Here is a 24,938-nt window from a genome sequence, read left to right on the forward strand (position 1 = left end):
ATTTAAGATGAGCATTACAGGCAATGTACATTTCAGTCACTTTTAACCTTCATGAAGTGGATTTAATCCACAGATCTATGCTGGAAAGCAACACTTAGAGTAAAAGCAATTTCCACTTTTGCATTGCCAAGCTGTAGCAATGCATCAATGGTCAGGCCCAGCCCATTCAAAGCATCCCACCTTCACTCACAGAGGATGCAAGCAGAACAGCTCAGACCAAGACCAGAATGCCCAGATAACAGAAAATGTTGCAACGAAGTCAAAGGCAATACACCAGACAATGAACACTGCCCTACCAACGACTGAGTATACTCCTAACACCGGCACCAGAAGCTTTTATGGCTGCAACCAACAGCTCCTGTAGTGTAACAGGACTGTATAACCTACAAAAAAGAATGTTCTGTTTTCGTGTTTCCAGTATTTACTGGCAGAACAGGATTAAAGCTCAACTAGCAAACAAGCAGTATGGGCTACTGGCAATTAGTGCGTGCTATTAGCACTGGACACAGCCTTCCCAGCTCGGGCTGCCTAAGGACCAGATGTGCAGCAAGCTGACGCCTCAGCTGTTACTTGTGTAGCTAAACTTCATTTGCACCTGTGATACAAAATCTCGGGCACCACAAGACTCCCAGTTAACTGGGACATTTGTTGCTTCCTAGACAAAGGGACACTGTCAGAAGGCAATCAATCAGTGCTCAAAGCTCTTAGTCTGGGCAGGGCTGAACAACTTCAGGCCTTCACTCAGCACCTGGCCTATCAGCTGAAGCAGCAAGTGCTCACTTAGAACATAACCACAGGCCATCCAGACTGGGCTGGCAGGTCTGAAATTTAACAAACTTATACTATAAATAGTTTTTACTTTTCTTTGTACAGTAGTAAGCATCATGAAGTTACCAGGAATTCAATTAGAGTCCTCATGCTTCTCAGTAGCTGCTTTGTCATTACCTCAAATTCATGGCAGAAAAGCAGAGACAGTGAGAACAGGGAGACTGTGCCAAGGATGAGATTAATCCTTTTGCAACCAGTTTGGAAATATTCTACAGCAGTTGAGCAAAACTTGGAATGGCTTTTCAGCAACTGTTTATACTCTGGGTGCAAGCACCCACACTACAGCTCCCTACAACCAGCAGAGCACTCTAGAAATCAGAAGTTGTCCATAAAGTGAGCATTCAAGCAGCCTTGTGACCAAGTCCACAAGTATGAAGCTCACTCCACCATTCCATGGACTGCATTCCAGTTCTCAGCATGTACAACAGTACATGCATGTCACATTGCAGTCATACCACAAGATGGTGTTTTTGGAAAAGTTTATTTGGTAATTACACAATATTTTAAATTCTCCAAAATACATCTTACTAGATCCCTACAAAAGAAATCTAAATAAGTACAACAGTATCAAATTAAATTTGTTGCAACAGATATTAAATATTTACTTCCACTGATATATACATACAAAATGCCACACAATAAGCTTGTTTACCCTTGGAATGTATGCTGCCTTCCAGCAGTTATGCTCCGTCTCCATATCCTCCAGTTCCACAACACGAAGACCCAATATTAACACTTTGTACATCTTTTATTATAGGCAAAAATAAAGAGTTTGTTTTTGTTGGTTTTTTGAGGGGGGGTTAACAGAAATTAACCCTCTATAATCTCACAGCTGTGGTAGCTTGTCTACTGGGGTATCAAACTTGAAGTCTGCTGGGAAAAGATCTGGAGCTCGAGGATAGATCAGCCTGTATGACTGTCTAATTGTAACATCAGCCACACCAGCAATATCACCAATTTCTACAACAAAAAGCAGAGAAGTGGTTAGTTCTTATTTTTGCCATTTGTATTCAAGAAACCAGCAAGCATAACTTGTCAAGAGCCCCTGGACACTTGCTTCACTTGCAACTCCCCAAAAAGCCTGCTAGAATTGGTTTTAACTGCAGTGACTAGTATTTTGGATACGTAAGTCTGTCTTATGTGCCACAGTTCAGCTTAACCTATAAATTGTGGAATAACAAACGTCAAACTGGATGAGGACTAAGAGCATAAAAGTGATTAGAAACATTTACTACACATGACCACCAATATTTTAACAAATCATCAACTTCCGGATTTTCGTTTTTATGCTTTGATTAAATATAAGCAAAAACAAGCAAAAAACTGAGTCACAGACAAAAACTGGTACCTTCAGTTAAGCATTAAATACATTTACTTTAAAATGCACCAAGAAATAAAGCAGGGGCACACAGCACTGTCTAACAAGCTGAGGGAACACTTATTTGAGATGCACAGAAACCTAAATTTATTCAAGAGTTAGTCAAGTCAGGAATTGAAACCTTAAACTGCATGAGAGCCTTTAGCAATGTCTGAAAACCCTGGAGCACAAGAAACCCTGTGGAGTCATGGCGTCCATGGCAAGCAGCTGTATTTTAATTATCACTCTTAAGAGATCAAATCCAGTGGCTCACAACCAGCAAGGATGAAGGTACTGAACTTCCTGGCCTCCAGATCACTCACAGGCCCAGGAAAGTGCCAACAGGATGGAAGCTCCAGGGACATAAGCGGTTACAAAAGCAGAACAAAACACCACAACCTGACAGATAAATGCTATTCTTTATCCAAAGGGAATGCTCCATTAAAAAAATTGCTACATTTTCAACATTTCTGATCTGGACAACTCAGTGGAGCACTTGCATCCATTTCTCACATCAAGTTCCACCCCCTGAAGCCTAAGCAAACTTCTTTCCCCAGACATTGCTGCCCTGTAGCTTCATTCCCTTGAGCCCCTGGGGCTGATCCATGCTGCCCTGCAGCTCAAGAGCCCTGAACCCCTTACTGGCTCTCCACAGGCAGTGTAGGATGGCAAGGTTTGCTTAGTAGGGTTACCAGCAGGTCCACAGCAGACCTTTCCATCTTTACCAGGCTCACAGTAAGTCAAGGGCCATGTGCTAATGCAGATGATTGTCTGACTGCAGGAATGATTAAAGATTCAGTGTAATCCAAAGCCCAAGTGCTCCCTGCAACTGCCACCAAGCTCCTGTTTGGAATATTTTAGAGGAGCAAAATGGATACACGAACATATTAGCATAGGTGAATTTAAATTATTATGCTCATTTGAATGCACCGGTCCATTACATTCAAGAATCCAACTCCTAATACCAAAAGAAAATGAACTCAGTTTACACTGAGTGTAGCCAATTACTCCATGTTCATTCTGGAGACTGGGAGATCCTGGTTTGGTCCTTGCTGTATGCTGTTAGAATGGAGCTTATCACTGTTTGCACAGACCTCAATCCAAGTTTTACAGCAATACTGAAGTTTCTTTCAAGGAGGAAGACATGGCAAACTAAAAACAAACCAAAACATACCAAAAAAAGTCAAGTTTTACCTTTTTGTGTCCTTTTCTCTGAAGAAGCCTGTGACGCCATGTAAATAGCTGCAGCTGCTACAGAGATAGGGCTTCTCCCAGGAACCAAGTCTAATTCCACAGCTTTACGGGCAATATGTGTTGCTGCCATTTGTACTTGTTTGGGAAGACCCAAATTAGAACAGAATCGTGACATGAAGTCGCCAGTTGTAATCAAATCAACACTGGTTTCCAGAGCTTTTAAGATAAGTTTAAAACACCGGCCTATTTCTTTCTTTGAAATCCTGGACACTGCACATATTTCTGAAAAAAAGAGTATAAAATTAAATCTTAGGCTTCACAGCATTTGCTCCTCCCAAAATAATCAAACTTGATTCTCATTATATTAAGCCTCACAAAGAGAGCCAATGTCCTGAAAGCCGCCATCACTTAATAAACTCCAACCATTAGTGAAAATTCAGTCAGTGCACATTTATCATAAGATGCTAATTAATACAGCTATTATTAGTAATACTATGGGATATTTGGTACTCAGTGATAGAGAATTGCACCTCTGTCAGGGAAAAGCTGCACAAATTTACTACAAAACTGCTGGTTCAAATTCAGTTAAATTCAGTTACAACAGTCTCCACCATCCTCCAATAAAAGCAATGCCTTTTAAGTTTCAACACCCAAAATAACTTTCAAATGCCAAAATCCCATGCCCTAGAGCCTACTCCACAAATATAACAAATTCCCACAGACCCTTCTACCCTTCCCTCAAAGGTGAGCTACAGCTGAGAACAATTTGACAAAGTCCAGGAATAAGAAAACCAACCTCCTACAGTGACAGTAACTAAACCTTTTCTGCATAGCAAAATTGAATCTGTATCACTGAAAACTTACCTTTAAATGTTCTTGGAACACCCTCTTGCCTACAGGCTATGTAGAGACAAGCAGAAGCAATAGCATCATTACTTCTCCCCTTCAGGCTCTTTTGCTCATACACTTGCTTGAATAAATTATTTGTTCGATCCTTCAATGCAAGAAGATGAAATTTAATTAACTCTAGGCCATTTAATTAGCAGCAATATCAAAAATTCATGTGCTCATTATATTATGCTAACTAAGTCAATGCCAGAACAATTTAAGGAAGGAAGACATGAACTTACAACTATATTTCTAGGGAGGTTGATTCTGTCTGCCATGTTTGTAATTTCTTTAAAAGCATTCATCATCGCACGATCAGAGCTGCTCATAGTTCTGCGATTTTGGTACTTTGAATTCCCAAATTCATCAAAACTTGCTGCACCTGTGCCCTAAAAAGAAAAATTTGTATCATCAATAATACAAGCAACTAAGCAACTTCCTCCTCACTTCAAAAGCAAACATCTTCCAGCTTTATACATTTTAATTCAAGGCATCAGTTCCAACAGTTGTGCAAATAAACAACACTGAAAGTAACTCATTCAATCAAGCATTGTTCCACATAAGTTCTACACTTTGCACCTCAAATCGTGAATTGCATCCCAGAGACCATGGATTACACAGGGCTTTTTATTCCCTTACATAACAGTAGTTACAGAGTCAAAAAGAGAAAGATTATTATAGCCAATGTGTACATCTCAATACTCCTATCACCAGTGCTGAAGTCCAGGATGATATTCTGTGCAACTCTGGTGTGTCCTTTAGGCCGCATCTGTGGCAGTCAGGTGAGTCAGAAAAACCAAGAAATTTTATGGTCAGCTGGAGACCAGTTGTTACAATGATAACCATCTTAGTGAAGGCATGGGCAAAGAGAACACACAAACCAATGAGCCAGTCAAACCCAACTTGATACAGTGCCTGTTAGAGGCTGCCAGCCTCAATCAGAAAATGTAAATATCCATTTATTTTGACTTCATGGGAAAATCATTGGCCTCTTAAAAGAAAGCTTGAGGTCTTCAGAGAATTAAGAGCCCCACACTGAAGCTGGCAACTTCAAAACAAGCTTCCAAGATACAATTTTGCTTGCAATTTGTTAGTGCAAATTGCATGCTTCCTATTAAATAGGCAAATTTGTCCAGCCAAGAGGGTCTAAAATGTTTACGGCTTTCAATGTGCCAGCAGTCCAAAACAAGTCTTAACCAAATAATGCCATGTCAGATTAGTGATAGCTGATAATGACATGTCCTGTAGGAGAAGAGCAATTTATATTGTCTACATATGTGTTCACTCCCACAATAGGCAAGGGGCTCCAAATTCTTTCAGGTGGAAACCACTTCTTCACAATTCCATCATGTGTAGAAACATGGATTTCCTGAACCTGCAAGCATTTATTCCTTGCTGGTACCTTCAAACAATTTACGTGAGGTGGGGCATCCAACTTTCACTATAGACAGATTTGGCCATTTAAACAAGCCACTGCAGACACCAGCACCACACTGTCATTTTGCCAAAACCAGTAAACATAAAGCAGGTCTTGATCTGTGACTGACTGACAATCTGGTTAAGCACTTGCACACAGAGTTCTCAAAGTGAATACCCAGCAATGGATCAAGATGTCCAGGCTATATGAAGTGGGGTAAAGACACAGTGAACAAAACATAAAATGTCCTGGCATCACCTTTTCCTTCTCAGCTGCCCAGTTTCTTCATTCCTGACCCATGTTCTTGGGAATTGCCATTCTATTTTTACACAGACTATAACTATCATCTCTGAGGTGCACTTCTGCATTTAACACGTTTTCTGACAGTAGAAGCACTCGCTCTGGACCATTCACTAACACTGTTCCCCTTCCCATGCCCAAGGCCTCAATGGCACCCCACTTCCAGCAGCCCCAGTGGATCCCTCCCTGCTGAGACACCATCTGTGGTGCTCACACACCTTGACTCACTGTGGCAACTGAGGACTTCTGCACAGAACCCTCCTCACAAGTCTCCCCAGCTCCTTCAACAGGTCTCTACAACAGATTCCAGAACCCTTTCTGGCTTTTTCCTACTACTCCAAACATCCTTTAATACAAAATAAGCACCCAGATGTAATCCTGCCACCAACACAATGGAGGGCTACTCCAAAGACAAACCTACGTCCTTGGCCGGATGATCAACTATTCAAAGTTCCCAGTAAGATGAAAAGCTAAACAAAGAGCAAGAATAAAGTACAACAGACTTCAGGCCACAAGGAGCAATACTAGGCCTTCCATTCAAAAATTATGCCAGAACTTCCCTTGGCCCAAAGTATACAGAAGTCTCAGGTCAAAAGATTCCTTGCTGGCATTCAGTCATACCCCTGTACCCTGCAGTGTGTTACATTTTGTTTATCATGGCCTCATGTTATGCACAAATGCTTACATGGAACTGCATGACCTCAAACTCTTGTAGATGCCAGAAGAGTGAGCACAAACAACAGCAAGTCCCCAGGTCCCTGTCTAGTCAGGCTTCATATCAGAGATTAATCTACCAGGAAATACTGATCTGTCCTGGAGCCAGCAAGGATTCCTGTTCATTACAGGGATTTTCCCTGGTATGCTGGTTAAGGAGAAAAAAAAAAAAAAAAAAAAAAAAAAATAAAGAAAAATTTAAAACCACATCTATTAGGTGCTGTGAAGTGGAACTAGACAAGGATTTTACCCTGCTGATGTGAGCCCTCTTCAAGAGTCATGCCCAATATACAACTCACAACTATAAAAAGGGTGGAAGACTCTCTTCCACCTCAAGTGCTTACATAAACCACAGAAATTCTCCCTGCATTTGTTATTTAAATGCACCATCTACTTTCCTTCTGAAGCTCTGAGGGACAATACTTCGTTGATTTCAGCCCTTGACAACCATGTTAAGAGTTCCTTTCCCTTATGAATCATGTGGTTCGCTGTTGTGGCCTTTGAGTCAGTTCTACCTGTTTGGCTTTTAAACAGAACAGAAACCTCATGGACATAATCCTGGAAACACCCTTCAAGGTAACTAGAGTGAAAAAATGCAGCCAAGTAAACAGTGACAATCTCTGAAGGGGCTCAGTGGAGCTCAGACTTAAGGGTGCTGGTATTCAACAGCTTTGTACCCCAGTATTTCTCTACAGCAGCAAAAAGTAAAGTATGACCAGTATCATCCACATCACTGATTTGTGGTTAACCACAGCACCAAGGCATGCCCCCAAACCCAGCAGTCTTCTTGCCCAGTACAACTAGCTCATATGGATCAGTCTGATGGATTCTTTCTGCTTTTTCAATCATCAGCCTCTGATACCGTCTCATTGCTTATCAATACAGCACTTCCAGATTCAGGCCACACAGTTTAACAAAAGCCAGCTTTCTTTCGGAGATATCTGATCAAAGGATAGGTATTGTATGCCAAGAGATTGCATTAGATCTTTGTTCAACCAATATAAAGTTTCTTGGAATTGCAGTTACTACAAAAAAAAACAAATCAATTAACTGGCAAAGGTGACAAAAGATATCTTCCACAAGATAGGAAACAAAACTAACAGTTTGCTTTTAGATTCCTAGAAGAGAGTTCCCTGTATCAAAACAAAACTAAAAGCTGCTTGTTGAGTTATTGTCTTTAATTTTATGTTAGAATTTTAGAAATAACTATATAATGTTCTGGCAATCAAGTCACAACATGACACCTCACCATGCCTCCAACTAATCTGCATTGTAATCAGATCAACTGCAGCACACAGTATCTCATTTCAGAGTTCCAGTTCTGTACCAGTATCCTGAAGACCTGCCTATGGAATTCAAACCACTTCCACCACCGCCAACTATGCTATTCACCCTCCTCTTCACAGGCAAATTAATCTTTCTTGCAGCGCAGGCTGCTGCCTCAGACAGATGGGTTCCTTAAGCATTAAAACCAATTAGGAATTAATCCCTCTGCACAGGCAGAGCAGCTAACACATACAGACCACACATCCCTGCAGGAAGGGGCCCCATAGCACCACCTCCTGCCTCCCCAGAGGAAAGAGACAAACCATTTTGAGAAGCAGAACTAACCCTCTTCCTCTACTCTTACAAAGCAATACTGTTGTAACTGGCCGAGACTCTATTTCCACCTCCATCCCCAGGAATCTACAACAGATCTTTCTCTTCTCTTTTGGATTTCCCACAATACAGGTTGTGTTTTAGGGGTTTTTCTGGTGGGGGTGTTTCTGCAAGGGTGTGGAGGAGGTCAGCTGTAAAGATTTTATTATCTGCAGTCCTACCTCAAGCAGAAAGAAAGAGCCCTGGTCCTGTCCCTATGAAAGGTTAAAGCCATCTCTGGCACACAAATATGGGTTCCACTCCAGGCCATTCTAAAATCTGCTGTTAACTGGGAAGATAATAATCTTAACTTGCTTCATTCTCTGGAATTCACAACGGTTGTTCTGTACTCTGTCAGGTACTACGTACCCTCTTCAAGACCACACCAATTTCACCCTTGCTCAACCACTGTATCTACTGTTCAACCACTGTGTCTATCTAGGTCAATCCACATCCTAACCTACTGCCAGCAGGGACTTAGATGACTGCTTGAGAAACATAATACTTCTTTGCTGCAAACTTCATGCCCTTTCTGCACTGACAACAGATTTCTTCAGCATCTTCTGATAAAAGTCATTTACTTCCTTCCAAACGACTGAAAAAAAAGCAGCCCCTAATACAGAGCTCACATCAAGGAACTGACAACACAGAGCTCCTGCTTACCAGCAAGACAAACACAGGAACTCCTGTGCAGAAAACATCCTGGTTTGTTAAAGGGACTCTCAATCTCCCATAGAAAATAATGCACCTCTTCTATAATTCCTCCCTGTGCAAATAAAGTGTCCACAGCTGGACTGACCGCCCCCTCTACAAACCCAAACACAACCCTGGCAGCTCCAGCACTTTTTACTTGGTTCTCATAGGTTAAATGAGACTCTAAAACTAAACCACACTAACCACACTACAACTCTCATCCTGTCTTTATGGAATGGCACTCTTTGCTACAGCAAGTTTGCTCCTGCCTATTCCAGGATGTTCTGGTTCACAGCAAAACTTTCAGTAGTTGAATGTCCAGCTCTGAAAGGTGTAGTTTTCATGGGCAAACAAACTTTTCATAGAGGTTGTGTGTGTCTTTAATTGTCTCACTAAGGTTGCTATCCCTCTTTATTCTGAACTAGGATCTAAACCTTCAGAGGGAAGGAGGTTAACAGCACAAGTCACTGATCACCTGGACACAAAATCTATTCTTAGCTGAAATGTCTTTTGTCTTTTCCAACACACAGGTTCTAAAGGAGTTCAGGTCATTCTACTGACTGAATCCAGCTGAGCTCCCAGAAACAAACCCTGTATTTATTTACACAGCCCAGAGTGAGAAACAATGTGAACCTGAAGCAAACAGCCCATTTCTCCATCTGATCTTTATCACAGCTGACCAAATCAGCAACAGAAGTCCAAGCCCTCTGAACTACAATCTTTCTGATCCTATATAGGTGGTATTAGAATTCCTGTGACTTCTACAACACCGCTTTACAGAGCAATGTCAATGTTTTAATGAAGCAGTGCAGAAATCTGTCTGAATGTACTCCAAAAGCCACGTATAATCCTAAAAAACTGATAGGCAGCAATGCTTGGAATTGTCCAAAACATAATCATCTACTTGGACAATTCCTCAAACAGAAGATTTCTTTTTCACTAATGGTGAAAATTAGCTGCCCATCAGTATTCACTTGTTGACTTCCTCACTTTGAAGAATTCTTAGATAAAAAGTATGCTGCACGCTGCCCTATACAAACATATTTAGGCACTTCATCCTAGGAACATCACCAGGACAAAAACTTCTGAGAAAACAGAAAATCAGCAAAATGTTTTTAATCAGCAACTGCACCTCTTTTCATTAAACATTCAGGAAATCCACAAAAAATAATTTGGATCTTGCAGTAAAAAATGAAGAAGAAGGTACAATTAAAACTTACCTAGGTCACTACTTCATTAAATGGAATGCATTTGTGTGACTAGTCCTGCTTGCTCTCAGGAAAAATAGCAGGATATGATAGCACCACAAAATTTCAACCCAAGTATAGACTGAATACTTTCCTTTAGGGCACTCACACCATGAGAGAATTTTACATTTAGTGCTTCAACATTAATTGAAAGAACATGTACAATGTGAGATCTGCAGGTCTCCAATATGAATCTGATACAAATATTACTACCAAAAAAAAATGGCAGCACTAGCTATCGAGATCTCAACATTAATTTCAGACTTTGACTTGCCAAGTCAAAATATACTTCTTTTAAAATTGCAATATCAGCTTTCCTATTTATAGCAACATATCAAAGGGTAGCAAGTAACCCCACAGCACTGCAAACGTTTTGGGTTTTTTTTTTGCAAAGGTTGGCCCTTTCCTTCATCCCCAGGAAAGGGCAACATTTTATACACTGTTGAAACATGCAACTTTGGTTCAGGTGAAAATCTGTTCAAAAATACATATATTATATAGTTTCTCTACGGACATACAATCTGGTACTTGAAATGAAAACACTCAGCAAAATTTCCTATTTCCAGTGTTACCTTGCCAATCATTGTACTCAAGTCACCATCACTGAGCAAAGGATTCTGGGTATCCCCAACTCGAGATGGGTCTTTGGTTGCTTTGTCATTGCTGAACGTTCTCCACTCCGACCCCACGTCTATGACCCGGTCACCTGAGAACACAAGGCAACACAAAGTCTGCATTGATACAGTGCTTAATAATATTGCACAAATACATTAAGCCAGGCATCTGAGCTCTGCCCTGTGAGGAGGCAGTCTGCTGGCATTCCCAAACACAACTGGCAGGACAACAAACCAGAATGTTCAGGATCTACAAAGGGAAAAATAAGTGCAGTTAGAGCTGTACAGAAGACATAAATAACTAAAGAAACGCATCCAGAAACCAGGAACTATCACCTTTATGGATAATCCATTAAGAACATCATGGCATTTCCAATACATAAAAGGAATCAAGATCTCGATTTCAAGCTGAAGTCAGGACTGCCTGTGGATTGTTCTCAATGAGTCAGTTGTTGTAACTTAACAAGTTTTATCACACTTGCTATGTGTTAATAATGCACATATGAAGCACCTATCATGCACAATCCCATCAAGCTATAGTAAATTACTTCTCTTGAATCATTTCCGGGTCCTTTGTACTCTCAAACCTTCTAACCAACTATTGATGACATTTCGCAGTTCAATTTTTGTTCTTGAAGACAGTTGTGACCCTGCCCAAATTCATGATGCCTGACAGTATCAACATAAAATATATATACTCAACTGCTTTTTCTTAAACACAATCAACCCTGTTATAACTAGAAGATTTTTCAGTACAGATTCAGAATAAACAGGAAAACCATCACATTTTCTGAACAAAACAACTTTCCTTGCAGTCCTCTCAATTTCACACTCACCTAAACTTTTCCTACAGCAACTTACCAGTTTGAGAAATAATTCTCACCAACATTCTGATTCAGACAAAAGCCCTACAGTAAACACAACAACAGAAACTTGGGTTGGGGGAAGAAACACAAAACACAAACCCCAGCCCCAAACCCAGCACAGTTCATTGTTTTCACACATCTGATAAAAGCTGCATTGCAAAGGTGTTGCCTCCAGAGCAATACTACAGAATTTTTAAGAACACATGTACAAAAGAACACAAAAGGAACACTTTTCTTAGTGTTGTGCAGTAAAGCAGAACACAGGTCAGAAGAAACTTCAGAATAATTGGTACCCTTAGCTAAACCTGAGGAAAAATTCACCATCTTTATCAATGTTTAAGTTTGTTGTGAGAGAAATGTCTGTAAAAAGAAGTAGCATTGACTGCACAGTTTACAATATGGAAGTCTTAGAATGAAATCACAAAGGCTGATTTAACCTGGTGAAAACAGACAGAAAAAAAGCACTCTGCAAACACATGATCTGAAGCTGGAGAAAATGCAGAAGTAATGCAACTGCAGAATTCCCTGAGGAATACAAGGGGACTCTATTCTGACAGAATAACTCAATTTTTAACATCAAATTATGTAAGGAGGATACTTGAAATTGAAAGCTGTGAACCCAAAGGAATTCCTACCACAAAGAAGAATAACTTTAGGTTAAAGGTGTTCTCATCAATATCTGTCAGACCTGCTCATAACTATGGCTCCACCTTTATTTACTGCTCTAATAAAAACCAAGAGGGTGAAGAAAAAAAACAACCACAAAAAGCTACAGGGTTACAGATAGGATAAATCTGTGCTGTCTTTTACTCTTTCTGCTACAAAGGTCAACCCCCACACCCTTGGCAAGCTTGAATTTGCAGACAGTGTGCTCCTCTGACTCCTGGACTCTCTGTAAATATTTGATTCAGTAATGCTCCTTCTATGGCCTAGCAGTAACTTTACTTTTAGACAAACCCCCAATACTGTTTACAGCATCTAAAAAAAGCAAAATGTACTTAAAATTCTGGCATGGTATAAATAGAACACTGAGTACAGAGCAATGATGTAATATTTTTCCACACAAGTGGGAATGACCTAAATGACTCACTCAGGGAGCTGCCTCTTGTGAGTTATGAACCATTCCTGCTCTAACTAAAAAAGTTCTACATCACTGTCTGCTTTGATAAACACATCACAAACTGAAGATTGAGACTACTATGTCAGAGCAATAAAAGATTAAGTAGAACAAATCACTGAATATAAAGCATTTATCTAATTAAGATGCAAATATCTTTGTTTTGCCAAGAAATCTGCTATTACAGAAAAGCAGTTTTTCTGTATACTGTCAGTATCACTGAAAATATACAGAAATCCTAGGCAGCACATTCCATCTTTCAAAAGCTTTCCATAAAAGTGTGACACAAGCTAGAAGTATTAATGAAAATGGAACAAATAAGCCCACAGGTTTCCATAGATGGAAAACATATTCAGCTACAAGCATGACTAGCTGGATTATCCCATTCAACATGAAACTAAAAGAAACAAAAGGCAGCATTTATTATCTTTAATTCCACAATACATAAAAACCACTTTAGAACTGTGATATTAGTACAGATGCAATTAAGCCCCACACTAAGTGGTCAAAGCAAAACTTTAAAATACTAAGTTTAGTCTTGCGAAAAGCAGTGTAAGAAAGCCTTGAAAACTGGTCCTGAATTAAAGGTTAAGTTCTAAACTGAATTTGCTAGGTCATACCCTACCGACTGGCTTTCCTAAACAAGCTGGAATAAGGGCCCAACAGTCCAACAAGAGAGTAAAAAAATCTCCCAATAAGTACACAATACAGTTGTCTCTGCTTTCTCACATTCTAAAACTGCAGCTAGGATAGGAGTGGCCACATATTCACTGGCTACTTCCTTTTGAACAAAAGGGCTTCACTAGATACAGTCACATTATGATACTCCTTTTTGACTTTCCTCTAACAGATGAGTTCACCTCCTCTGAAATACATACAAAAATAACAGTTTATAGAACCAAATCCTTGTGAAATGCATCTCCAGACTGATATCCCAAAGCATCTTTCTGAACAGATTCATTTTTCTCCACTGCTCCATTTCTTTTCATAAACTACTCTTCAAGTATTCAGTTTTTCTTTAAAATACAGTCTAACAGACTAACACAAGGGCTCCAGCACAAGCACATACTGCCAACTTCTCTGGTCAATAACCAAATGCAAGTTACTCATCACCTGAAAAGCTCATTTAGTAAAAAGCAGAAGTGTTATTCAAAATGGAAAACCTCAGGCCAAGCTTACTTTTCTTCACAACTGACACATGCAAAGAGCACACGCTACAGAAATGCAAGACCAAACTCAGGTCAGACTCAAAAATTAAAACAATTTTGAGCAGTTTAGTTTTAAGTATCTGCACATCAAAACTTATGTATGTTTACTCCTCACCTAAAAATAAAGTGATATCTCAGAGGAAAATATTTTCAATCTAAAAGTCCTGAGTTTTCATTTACATATTTTCAGAGAAATAATACAAGCTATTTTAATGTTGCACTCCACTTGCAGTAACTGATAAAACATATGTATTTTCTTCTCCTTCTGCATTTTGCATTATCTGTTACAAGAAGACAAGACAGCTTAAAACTGAAGATTTCTAACCAAAACAAGAAATATGATGACATTCATGAGCAATGTAATCTTCCATATCCAGTCTTGAAACACTTCTGAGAAGGCATGTTCTTAAGTTCTTTTCAGAGGAGCTCTAATGTTAGCTGCACATTGCATTAAGATCTGCATATTATTAACTAATATTTTAATTTTAACATAAACACAGTATTAACAGTCGATTTGCAGTCTGAAGTCCCAAAATACCTACTGTTAGTAGAGAATGCTTCATTCTCACAGTTATTTAGGGAAACTGCTGCCATCTAGTGAGCACATATATTTTTAATTAAAAGCATTTTACAATGCCAAATTTAAACATAAATATAAATATGTGTGTATATATATAGGATTACACTTAAGCTTCAGTCAGCTTCTTACTAAGCAGAGCAAAGAGGTGCTGTGATAAGCAACAGTGAAAAAATTAAGGAGTAGGCTACAAGCTGGGGAGAATAATGAAGACATGAAACTGCACAGAGCCTGGCTGAACACAGTAGATCAAGCTTAAGCTCTCAAGATTCTCCTACTCCTAAATCACTTCTGCAACCTCCTTCTGGACTTGCTCCAGCAAGTCTCTCTCTTTCTGGTACAGAGAAGCCCAGAGCTAGACACAGTACTCCAGGTGTATCTACTCCACATTCTATTTATTAGCTTACATACAGCCCCATGTGGTAGCACAAAACCTTTTTTCCATTTTTCAGCCTTAGAACTTCTATTAAGGACCAGATTACCACAGAATAAACCCATGGGGATGGAAAAAAAAAAAAATCAATGAACACAATTTTACAGTCACCACTTTTTCTACAAAATTTCCAACCCTTAGTAAGACATTAGTATTCTTTGAAAAAGTTATCTTCTTTTCAATGAATTGCCACCACCACAAGTTTATCATCACAACGAGCAACATCAGTCTATTCACAAGACAGTTAAAATAACTAAAGCAGACTTCAGGTGGCTAAGCAAAACAGAAAAACCACCACAAGCAAACAAAAAAGCCACTGATGATTTTAACTAGTTGCCAGATAACAACAGCATCACACCCATAGCAAAAGGCAACTATGGATTCAAACAGACAGTACGACACCGCAGGCAAATGACTGCTACAAGAACAAAGGCTTAGCAGCTCCTGCATATCAAAATGATGACAAATCTAAAAGGACTTACAGGCTTCCTAAGCCATCAGCTTGCATAATAATTTGGAAGAAGCAAATGAGAATAGAAATGCTAATGAACAGGTGGACAAGTCTGGCCAACTGAAGTTACACCTCCCCAAGACTTGAGGCCTTTAAAAGATTAACGGCTCAAATACTTGTGAAGGATGCTCCAAACTACAGAATCTCAATTAAAAATGTGCCTGATCTATTCTACATCGCAGTATTTGAGACTCTTTTTCCATCAGAGGAGTTCAGACTGTTTCCAGCCCTTATTTGCCTGTCAGCCTGGTAAGGAAGCAAGTTGAGAATCCCTCTCTAAATAGCATGATTCAAAATGTTACTGTTACTAGAAAAATCTAGTACTTCACCTAATGGAAGCATTAATGGCCCCCAATACCTTGGGTCACTAGCCAAAAACCCACTAATTAGAAAGCTTCCCCCATCCTCCAGGAAGTGTCATGCTAAGAGCAGTGCTTATTACCAAGCCTGACAAAAGATGCTAACTTTTATCAGTTTCCACTCTTACAGGCATTACTGCTGAACACCTAGAAGCATCACCCTTTGCCTTTAAAGCTGAAAAAGGTTAGAATTAAAACAGACTATTTGAAATGCTGGCTGAGAAAGGCAAGCAGGTTACTTTAAACAGGAAAATTATGAAGAAAGTATCTCTGAATGGTCATGCAAGAGTCAACTATTCAGAATGTCTTTAAGCATCAGTATCCTTTATAATTAGTTTTCCTCTGAATGCAGAGTCTTTTTCCAAGGACCAACTTTTGTCAGACACTTTTTAGTAGTCTGAACACCAAGCATGTAAAGGCTGCTAACATACATCCATATCTAAAGATTTTTGCCTTCTTTTTAAGCAATACTTTGAATAAAGAATTAATATTTTAAAGATTGACAATACTTGCAGAAAGGAATAATATTAAATAATAATAATAATAAATAATAATAAAAATTTTCCCCTATTAATGTAACTGCCCTCTGCTGGATGCAAGTCAGAAGTACTTAAACACCCCCCCCCCGTCCCCCCCCCCTTACTGGATACTACAAACAGCTGGGAAAAAAAAAAGATTTCTTTGGTTTTCAGAAAAAACAAGCAGCTATACAGAAGCAAGCAACCTTATTCCTAATAACACATCCTGAGTAACAAACCAGCCAGTTGAGAGGCAATTGTGAAACCCCTTCCTACTTGTTTATTATATTGCCAAGAAAAAAAACCAACCTGTACTATAGTCAAATCTCACCTATTCTTCATAGACCACATTTGAATTTACAATGCACTATTTTTATCTCAAACTTGTCAGAAGTATCAGGCAAACACTCAGATTTTTGTTAACAGACTTTATACTGACAACAATATTTTTCCCTAAAAATCTTCAACTGAACACCCAGGTATACACAGAATATGGCAGAAATGTCTGAATATTGGTCAAAATTTGATTCAATGTTTTAACAAGTTGATATGTGTCCAAAGATCCTCATCAGCTGGAGACGGACTTCTGCTTTTTAAATCAAAGAAGGCTCCCCAAAACACATCCACACAGGAGCACTGTTCCTCTCAGCCACACCTGCCTAGTGAAGTAGAGCTAATTAGTTAATCACTTACTACACACTGAAAATAAATTCCTCACTGCTTAATTTCTGCACACTAAGACAACATTTAATGAAGCTATCTATATAGAAGTTTAAGGAATGTCTTCAAAAGGTATTCCTAACCTGAGGTATTCCTTATACCTGAGATACTACATAGCAGTACATGCCACCAGACTTGCTCTTATCCTTCTCTGAAATTCACATCACCATCTTACAACATCAAGAAAATTCAGTGCTTTGTCTTCCACTCTGCTTTCTTCAGCCCCTTCTGGCATATGAGCTGATTCCCAGTCTTTTTACTGCCTCTAAGGTAGTAAGCAAAATATTTGCCTGTCAAGAAAGAGGATTTACTAGCCTTCTGTTCTTGAACAACATGCTTGTCCCCCACCAACCCTGTCTGGAGAATGAGATACAGTGAATGTTTTAAATGAACACAGGACTAAGCCCTAAGAACTCTGTCCATGAACTCTCTCACCAGCACATGAGCCCTTACTGTAGCACATAGCTTCCAACGACTGGAGAAAAGCAGGAAAAATAAAACACTATTCTTGTCACAACAAATAAACCTGGACAGAGTTGTTAAGTTTCAAATGCATGTAAATCCAGACTAATATCAAAATTTCAAGGATTATTATAATTTAGGTCTCCAAGTGCCTTTCAAGCAAAAAGCAATTAGCAGAAGGAAAAGTTAACAATTTGGAAATAATTACCATGAAAAGACAGAACACAAACTAACCCACAAAAAGTAATAATGAAAAGGCAGATGAGAGGTTTTAGTAGAATGAAGCAGTATTTTGAAACAATAATATTCTCAACACCAGCTTCAGTCATAACTTTACAAGATTAAATTTTAATACTGCACAGCAAAACACCAGTTTATTTAGAACACATGGAAAATACTGTGCAAAAAAACCCAGCATACTAGATTTAACTTAAATTTCAATCTTATTGAGATTAAGAATAAAACCTGTAAGTAGAAAACAACTTTGATAAAAAACCTTTCTCAAAAATCCCTTTAAAAAGTAGTACTTGGAACATACAGCTCTGCCTAAAATACGAAATCCAACTGATAAAGAGATCAGCTCCTCTGTGTCCTGGCCTCCTGCTCACCCAAAATTTTCTACTGCTTTACCATTTCAACTGCACACCTGATAAATGCAAGATCATTTATAACGATACTGATTTAATCTCCTATTCCCAGAAAATTGATTACAAACCTGAAAACTATCTATGCAACAGCTATTTTATCCTACAACACAGTTTTACATATACAAAGCCTTACACTCTTTCAATAAATATGCAACGTCAGTACTTTATCATAGCAAGCAAGAAAAACATCAAATGCAAATACTCTTAGTTAAGTCAAAGACTATCAGCTATATCTACAGCTAAACTGCACATACACACACTTAAAAAAAAAAAAAAATCCCGTGAACTTAAACCAGTATATACTTTATAGCAGTAAAGCAAGAGCACAAATTCAGCATTTACAATTTACACCAGAAGTGCTCTGCAGACACTAAAAATCAATATTTTTAAATAAATCTGTAGCATTTCTTTGGCTCCACAGTATATTGATTTTTGCGTGAGGGGGGTTAACTGTTCTAAATGATCCCCTTAACTGAAAGATCCCAGTGGCTTCTAGTCCATCCCAAACTATATTTTCAGTGGGCTCTGCTCACATGTGACTGTGACGCATGCAAGCCCTGAAACCAAACTTCTCTATGTAAAAACAGGAAATGAAATCGCTACTCTCTTAAGGGGAACGTGTCTCATGGAAGCTGCCACAAATACAGGAAAGTTGCATTTGGAACACACGAAAGCTAAATTTTGTCTTCACTCCTTTAAAACATCCCTACTTCACAAGCACCTCCAGAAAACAGGCATCAAGGATTGGATCTGGTTTACACCTTCTCTAAATTTCTTATCAGACAAGGTGAGAAAATATTTAGTGCTCACACTTCTCTTTGGTCACTTCAATTACTTAACATCACCCTATTTAATTGGTTTTCCAAATTACCAAGCTAAGGAATTGCTAAAAAGCTGAAGGAATGCAACACAAAATGAGAACATTCAGCACAATGCTGTTAAAACCTTTTGGTGAGAAATGCATAGAATGCTTACCTAAAAAACACTTTTTATCCTACCAGTAATGTAGGCAGTAATCTACACTAAGACAATTGCAAACACTATTATAAACTCAATTCAGAAACAGTTTATACTAATATTCTAATGATCCTGCTCATTGAAACTGCTAACATTCTGAACTAAAGAATTCACCAATGCTATTAATTCAGAAAAAAACAGGATAAACTCTTCAGGAAAATTTCTTGTGACTAGGTAACAGAAGATACATGAATTGAGACTTCTGACAAACTCCAAGTTCCAAAAAATTACATTTATGAAGATAAAGCTTTTCCTCTTCTTCCAATATCAGAACTATCTTAAAAGTTATGAACTGATCAAGATGGGCTTTCCTAAACTTTTGCTCAATATCATGACAGTCACGCAAAGGGCTGAACATGCACCAAACTATTTTTAAGCAGTAACTTAGAAGCTTATGATCATATTTCAGTAGGAAATACGACTGTGGATATTTGAATTTTTAACCATCAAATTTATTCTAATTAATTGACCTTTATCAGAATTAATGCAATTTAAACCTGCCCTTCTTTTTAAAAAAGCAGTTATAAGCCTTCCTTTAGAGGTTTTAAACAGTTTCATAATTTTAAAGTAAACTGGTACTCAAGTTTAAATGTTTTAACATTTACTTTAACAATTTATGTGGAAGTTTGCTTTTGCATAAAAAGACATATTTTAGTTGCTTGGCTAAACTAGTACTACTTTCACCACAAATTCCTTAACTTTCAGCTTTTTATGAAAATTTTTTAAATTCAGCAAGGCAAAACAAAACCAGCACAGTCTAGGAAAGAGGGATATAAACAATTTGAAATATTTAGCACCACACCACTGAATGAATCACACAAACATGCACCCTCAAGAAGGATTTTTTTCACACAATGGCCTAAAACAAATTAACAGAAATCAATGAAGTTTAAAGGATGATCATAATATAAGCTTGGAAAGTTTCCCATGATAAAAGAATAAATACATATAGGTATATGTAAGATGCATAAGGTATATGTAAGATGCTCATCCTAGAAAAGATACATAAAAATGTATATGCAGCAGGCTCTATAGCAACTTCCTCTTTTGCATTCAAACAAAAGACAACGCTTAACAGGCCGTTCATTTTAAATAGTCCATTATACTTAAAAATACAGTTTAGTCTATGGAAGCGGCTGCTACACAACCCAAGTAAAAGAGCACCACAAAATTCCAGTGGGAAAACTTAGGATAGCCTTAAAAGCCTCAGGAGAAGTGATTAACATACACACATGCTGGCAACCATATAAAGATAAATCTTTCGGGGCAGAAGACAGCCTGTAGCTACTGGGAAACTGAGGTTGTTTGGGGTTTGGTTTTATGTTATGTTGATTTTTTTCGTTATAAGCAAGTTATTTCACAGAGAGCTTTTGTAACATCTCTTATACTTTCCTGAATGAAAGAAGTCATGAATGAAGACAGAATATAGGACTAGACAGCACAATACTCTAACTCATATTATAGCACATTTTAAATTTTCAGTCTTTAAAGAGAGTTTGATTATTTTCATAGTGCAATAATTACCAGAAGACAGGCTATTCAGAGCAGTAAGCTTTTAGCAAACAGACAATCACAAAAGAACCTAAGCCCCACACAGAAAAGCAAAAACAAACAAACACTCCATCAAACCTACCACTCACACTTGGACATCAAGAGGGCAGAAACCTACACACACCATTTAGGTTACATGGCAATTTATAAAAATACTAATAATTACTTACCTACTACTAGCCCACACTCAGAACAAATCATATCACCAGCTCTGTAGTCCTCCACTAAAATGGAATCTGGATGATTTGGGCAAGTCACCCTCGGAAGTACATCCAAACTAAGAAACAAATGACAAGTATTCATTACTATTAAACAAGCAGACTGCATATCAAAAGCAAAAGAGTTCCTTGATGATAAGAAAACTTCAGTAATACAGCATTTAAGGATTTAAATTACAGAATATTAACTTGATTACCTGAGCTGCACTTTTTATTTGAATGCTGTAACACTACAATTGGCAATCAAGACTTTAGATCAACTTAAATTCCAATTTTCTTGTAATGTATCTTGTACCAAAATCACTTCAAATCAAGACATTAAAAATCTATGTAACAGACTTGACTAAATGCAGTATAACTCAAACTACTGCTAAATGCAGTTTCGTTTCCCAAGTTAGTGGCAATTTCCTCATTCCAAATGAGCATTTTCACTCCATCTACTAAGAACAATATTATTTACCAGGTTCTTAACTCGGGAAGTAGTGCACATACAACATGTATGCTTGCAAAACTCCCAATTCAAACACTGGTTTATTTTAAAGTATTTGAACAATAAATTCCATTTTAAATTAAGCAATTAATAGCAAAATATTAAAAAATAATCAGGTCCTAAGGCAATTATATGACAAGAAGTTCTGAAAACAGGGATCTCTTTCACACCCATGGATCTTTAACAATTACAGCTTCCCATAAAGCATTAGCATTACTTAATGCAATAGCTTTTAGTTACTGACTAAAGTAACAGCCAATTGCTTCTAACCAAACGTTTTAAAAGTAAATGCTTCATATTAACAACTGTTACATAGTTCTACTAAAACCAATTATTTAAAAATTGTAATAAAAAGTGTTTACAATTGGGATCCATGTATTTCACAAAGCCATTTTGCTCAAAGTTAAAAGCACAAGAGTACAGAAGTTTGATCTCAAACAATTTATCATGACTATTAACTTCCATCTCATTAAACCAAAAAACAATTTTTAATCCATTCAATTGTAAAAAATTTCCCAATAGAATTACTCTGAGTTACCCATTTGCCACTGCTATTTTTGCCATTAATTCAGCCTAACCTATACTTCCCATCTTAATTTTCATTTTTTAGATATTTCTGATGAGTCTAGAATACAAAAAACCCAAACATTTTAATCCACTGACTGTTCACAAAAATGTCTGCAACCTGAAACCAAAACTGAAAATCAACGTAACTATTAATATTAAAACCTCCAGAAAGCACTTGTCAACACAAGATCTTCAGATGTAAATTATGTTCAAAACAGTACATGAAAGCTCTTTAAACTACTTTCCTTCTATTCCCAGCCACAAGTTTCATATGACAACACTGTTGACAAAGCATTCACAATCATCTGACATTTGGCATTACATAAAAGGCAGTGACACACCAAGCAAAAGGAAAAAAGAAATCCAGACACCCCAAAGAATACTAACCATGTTTTGTTTCACACTTTACCTTCGTAAAACATTGCAGAAATTAGTCTTCCCATCCTAATTTAACTCGGTTTATCTACCTACACATATATATTGTATCCCCTGCAATGGGTTCAATTTGCTAAGCCACCTACACGCAAGGAAAATGCATGTCACGTGTGTAAAGGCCCATCTCAGCAAATAACTCCCGAGACGCAGCAAGATTACTCGGAAGCACTTCCTAGATCCCAGGACAGGTTTAGCAGGAGTTACAGAGTCATTCCAGTCTGCTCCGTGGGTCTTTCTGACTAGAAAGAAAAACTCGGCACGTCTCCAGGAGGCAAGAATTCAGAACCCGAAACCCCTCTGGTCACCGACTAGTGGCGGTACGGATTTAGGGTGCGAGCCTAAAAGCAGCTTCCAGGCCCCGATAAGGTGGAGTCAGGCCAGGGAGCCGCTCGGCTCACGGCTCGCCGAGCAGTGGGCACGGGGCCGCAGCAGTCGGTGCCGGCCGAGGGACGCGGCGAGACGAGCCCGGCACCACCTCAGGCCCGCACGGCACGGCCCGGCCAAACCAGCCGCGCTCGGGGGACACACCGGCCCGAGTCGCCGTCCGCACCGAGCTGCGGCTGACAAGGAGCCCGGCGCTCAGGTCATAAATCCCCCAAAAACCTCGGCATCTCCTCCGAGCGCTGCCCACCAGCAGCGACACAAAGATGCGAAGGTGGCGAGCTCGGCCCTCAGAGGCCGCTCAGCCGGGGACCGCCCGGCCCGGCCCACACCAACAGGCGCGGGCGCCCTGAGGCCCGACCGCCCGCCGCCCTGAGGAACGGCCCCGACAGACAGAACACCGCAGAGGGGCCGGCGCACCGTGCACTGCGAGAGCCGCGCTGAAACGGCAGCCCCGGGGCCGGGCAAGAGCGGCGATGGCCGCCGGTCAGTCCCCAGGCGGTGGCGGGGGCGCCGCACCCATCCTCTGTGTGTGCCGCGGAAGGGAGCGATGTCGGAGCAGCTCCCTCTCCTCCCTCGGGCCCCCCGCGCCCAGACCGCGCCCGTACCGGCTGGTGGACGCCATGTCGGCGGTGCTGCACCGGCGCCGGAGATCGCGCGGCCGGACGGCCCCTGTGATTAAATCCCGAGAGCGGCGGGCGGGGCCGCCGGGCGCTCCTACGGGTGCCGCGAGGGGGCGGGCGCACGCGCGGTGCCGGGCGGGGCCGTGCGGCTGCGGGCCCGCAGGACGCGGCCCGGGACCTTCCCCTCGGCCCGGGACCTTCCCTTCGGCCCGGGCAGCAGCCCACAGACCCCCGCACAAAGCCCACCGTGCCGGCCCCGGGGCGTGGCTCCGGCTCAGCTGCTCCTGTGCACGCTCCGGCAGTTCCGTGAATTCCCACGGAAGACAAGCGTGAGCAGAGCTGCCCCAAGTTTGCGCAGAAGTACATGGGCTACAACACGTTCTCGGCTCTGGAACTAAGCGGAGACCAATTCCCAGAAAGGGGAAGTTTAATTTCTCCTTCCTGCTGTCGCCTGCACAGCTGCTGCGGTTTGGCAGTGGGCTGAGGAACGGCGAGGAGAACCGGGCGCTTCTCGGGCAGGGCCCGCCGGTGCCGGGCCGGCCGTGACTCGGACGGCCGCGGCGAACGCGCCGCGCTCACGCCTCGGGCTCACTGAAGCAAACACAAAGCCCCCCGCTGGTGTCCGGGGGCTTCCCTTGTCCCGCCGCACACCTGCATGGTGGGATCAGCTCCCCTTCTGTCTCTCCTCCTCGCATCCAGCTTGGCAGAGAGTATCAGGCCTAAGAGGAGGAGAAACTACAAAAACTGGTCTTTGCAAGACCAAAACCCTTCAGCACTGCACTAGAGTCCTGGTTTTCACTGCCCAAGAGTTTATCTGCATGCGAAATTGGCCTGTAGAATGTGCAGCAACAACTGTTTTTCAAGGCCAATATATAAAACAGTGGAACGTAAATTTATTCCTTTAGAATGAGCCTCCCTGCACTGAAAGAGAAGGATAAATGGGACAGGAAGGCCTATAAATTTTGTAAAGTGCCATTAATGCTTTAAAGTGATCAGTATTGAAGTCTCTCAACAGTTATAAATTTGCTATCTATTTATTAATCAGATACACAGGACTTTTCACACCTATGGAGCTCATGTCTCCACAATATAACAAGAATATTTTTCAATTTACTAGCTTAAAGGAAGAAATCCCCTGTGGTTGAAAAGATCTCTAATACTTATAAAACTGAGTCAAAATAATTATCACACAACCTCCAAACACTTCTCTACCAACTGCAGTTCTATTTGCTGGTTGAAAATGGGCAGGTTTAAACTTGACAGCAAATTCCTTAGGCTAAAATAAATAGAAACCTTTTGGAATATAAGAAAGCTGAACTATTAGAAAATAGAAATGCTGAGATACAAA

The 24,938-nt window shown here is 40.0% G+C and overlaps 1 protein-coding gene across 1 annotated transcript; it reads right to left on the reverse strand.

Annotated features, from left to right (window-relative positions):
- Positions 1–1,290: 1,290 nt before the first annotated feature.
- GTF2B (general transcription factor IIB) lies at positions 1,291–23,663 on the reverse strand. Its single transcript, XM_021526630.2, has 7 exons — positions 23,576–23,663; positions 21,047–21,153; positions 10,849–10,982; positions 4,510–4,656; positions 4,244–4,373; positions 3,380–3,661; positions 1,291–1,788 (listed from the first exon to the last, which is right to left on the reverse strand). Exons 1-7 carry the CDS (start codon positions 23,590–23,592, stop codon positions 1,655–1,657), a joined length of 951 nt encoding a protein of 316 aa, XP_021382305.1. The 5' UTR covers positions 23,593–23,663; the 3' UTR covers positions 1,291–1,654.
- Between the last annotated feature and the right edge of the window lie 1,275 nt (positions 23,664–24,938).

The sequence above is a fragment of the Lonchura striata genome, chromosome 9 (assembly GCF_046129695.1).
Source record: "Lonchura striata isolate bLonStr1 chromosome 9, bLonStr1.mat, whole genome shotgun sequence".
Classification (NCBI taxonomy): domain Eukaryota; kingdom Metazoa; phylum Chordata; class Aves; order Passeriformes; family Estrildidae; genus Lonchura; species Lonchura striata.

Excerpts from the sequence above, each read along its gene's own strand:
- GTF2B (XM_021526630.2), bottom strand. Across the intron at positions 4,374-4,509 it reads ACCTCCCTAGAAATATAGTT|GATCGAACAAATAATTTATT; the intron begins GTAAGTTCATGT and ends CTTGCATTGAAG. Across the intron at positions 3,662-4,243 it reads TGTTCCAAGAACATTTAAAG|AAATATGTGCAGTGTCCAGG; the intron begins GTAAGTTTTCAG and ends TCTTTTTTTCAG.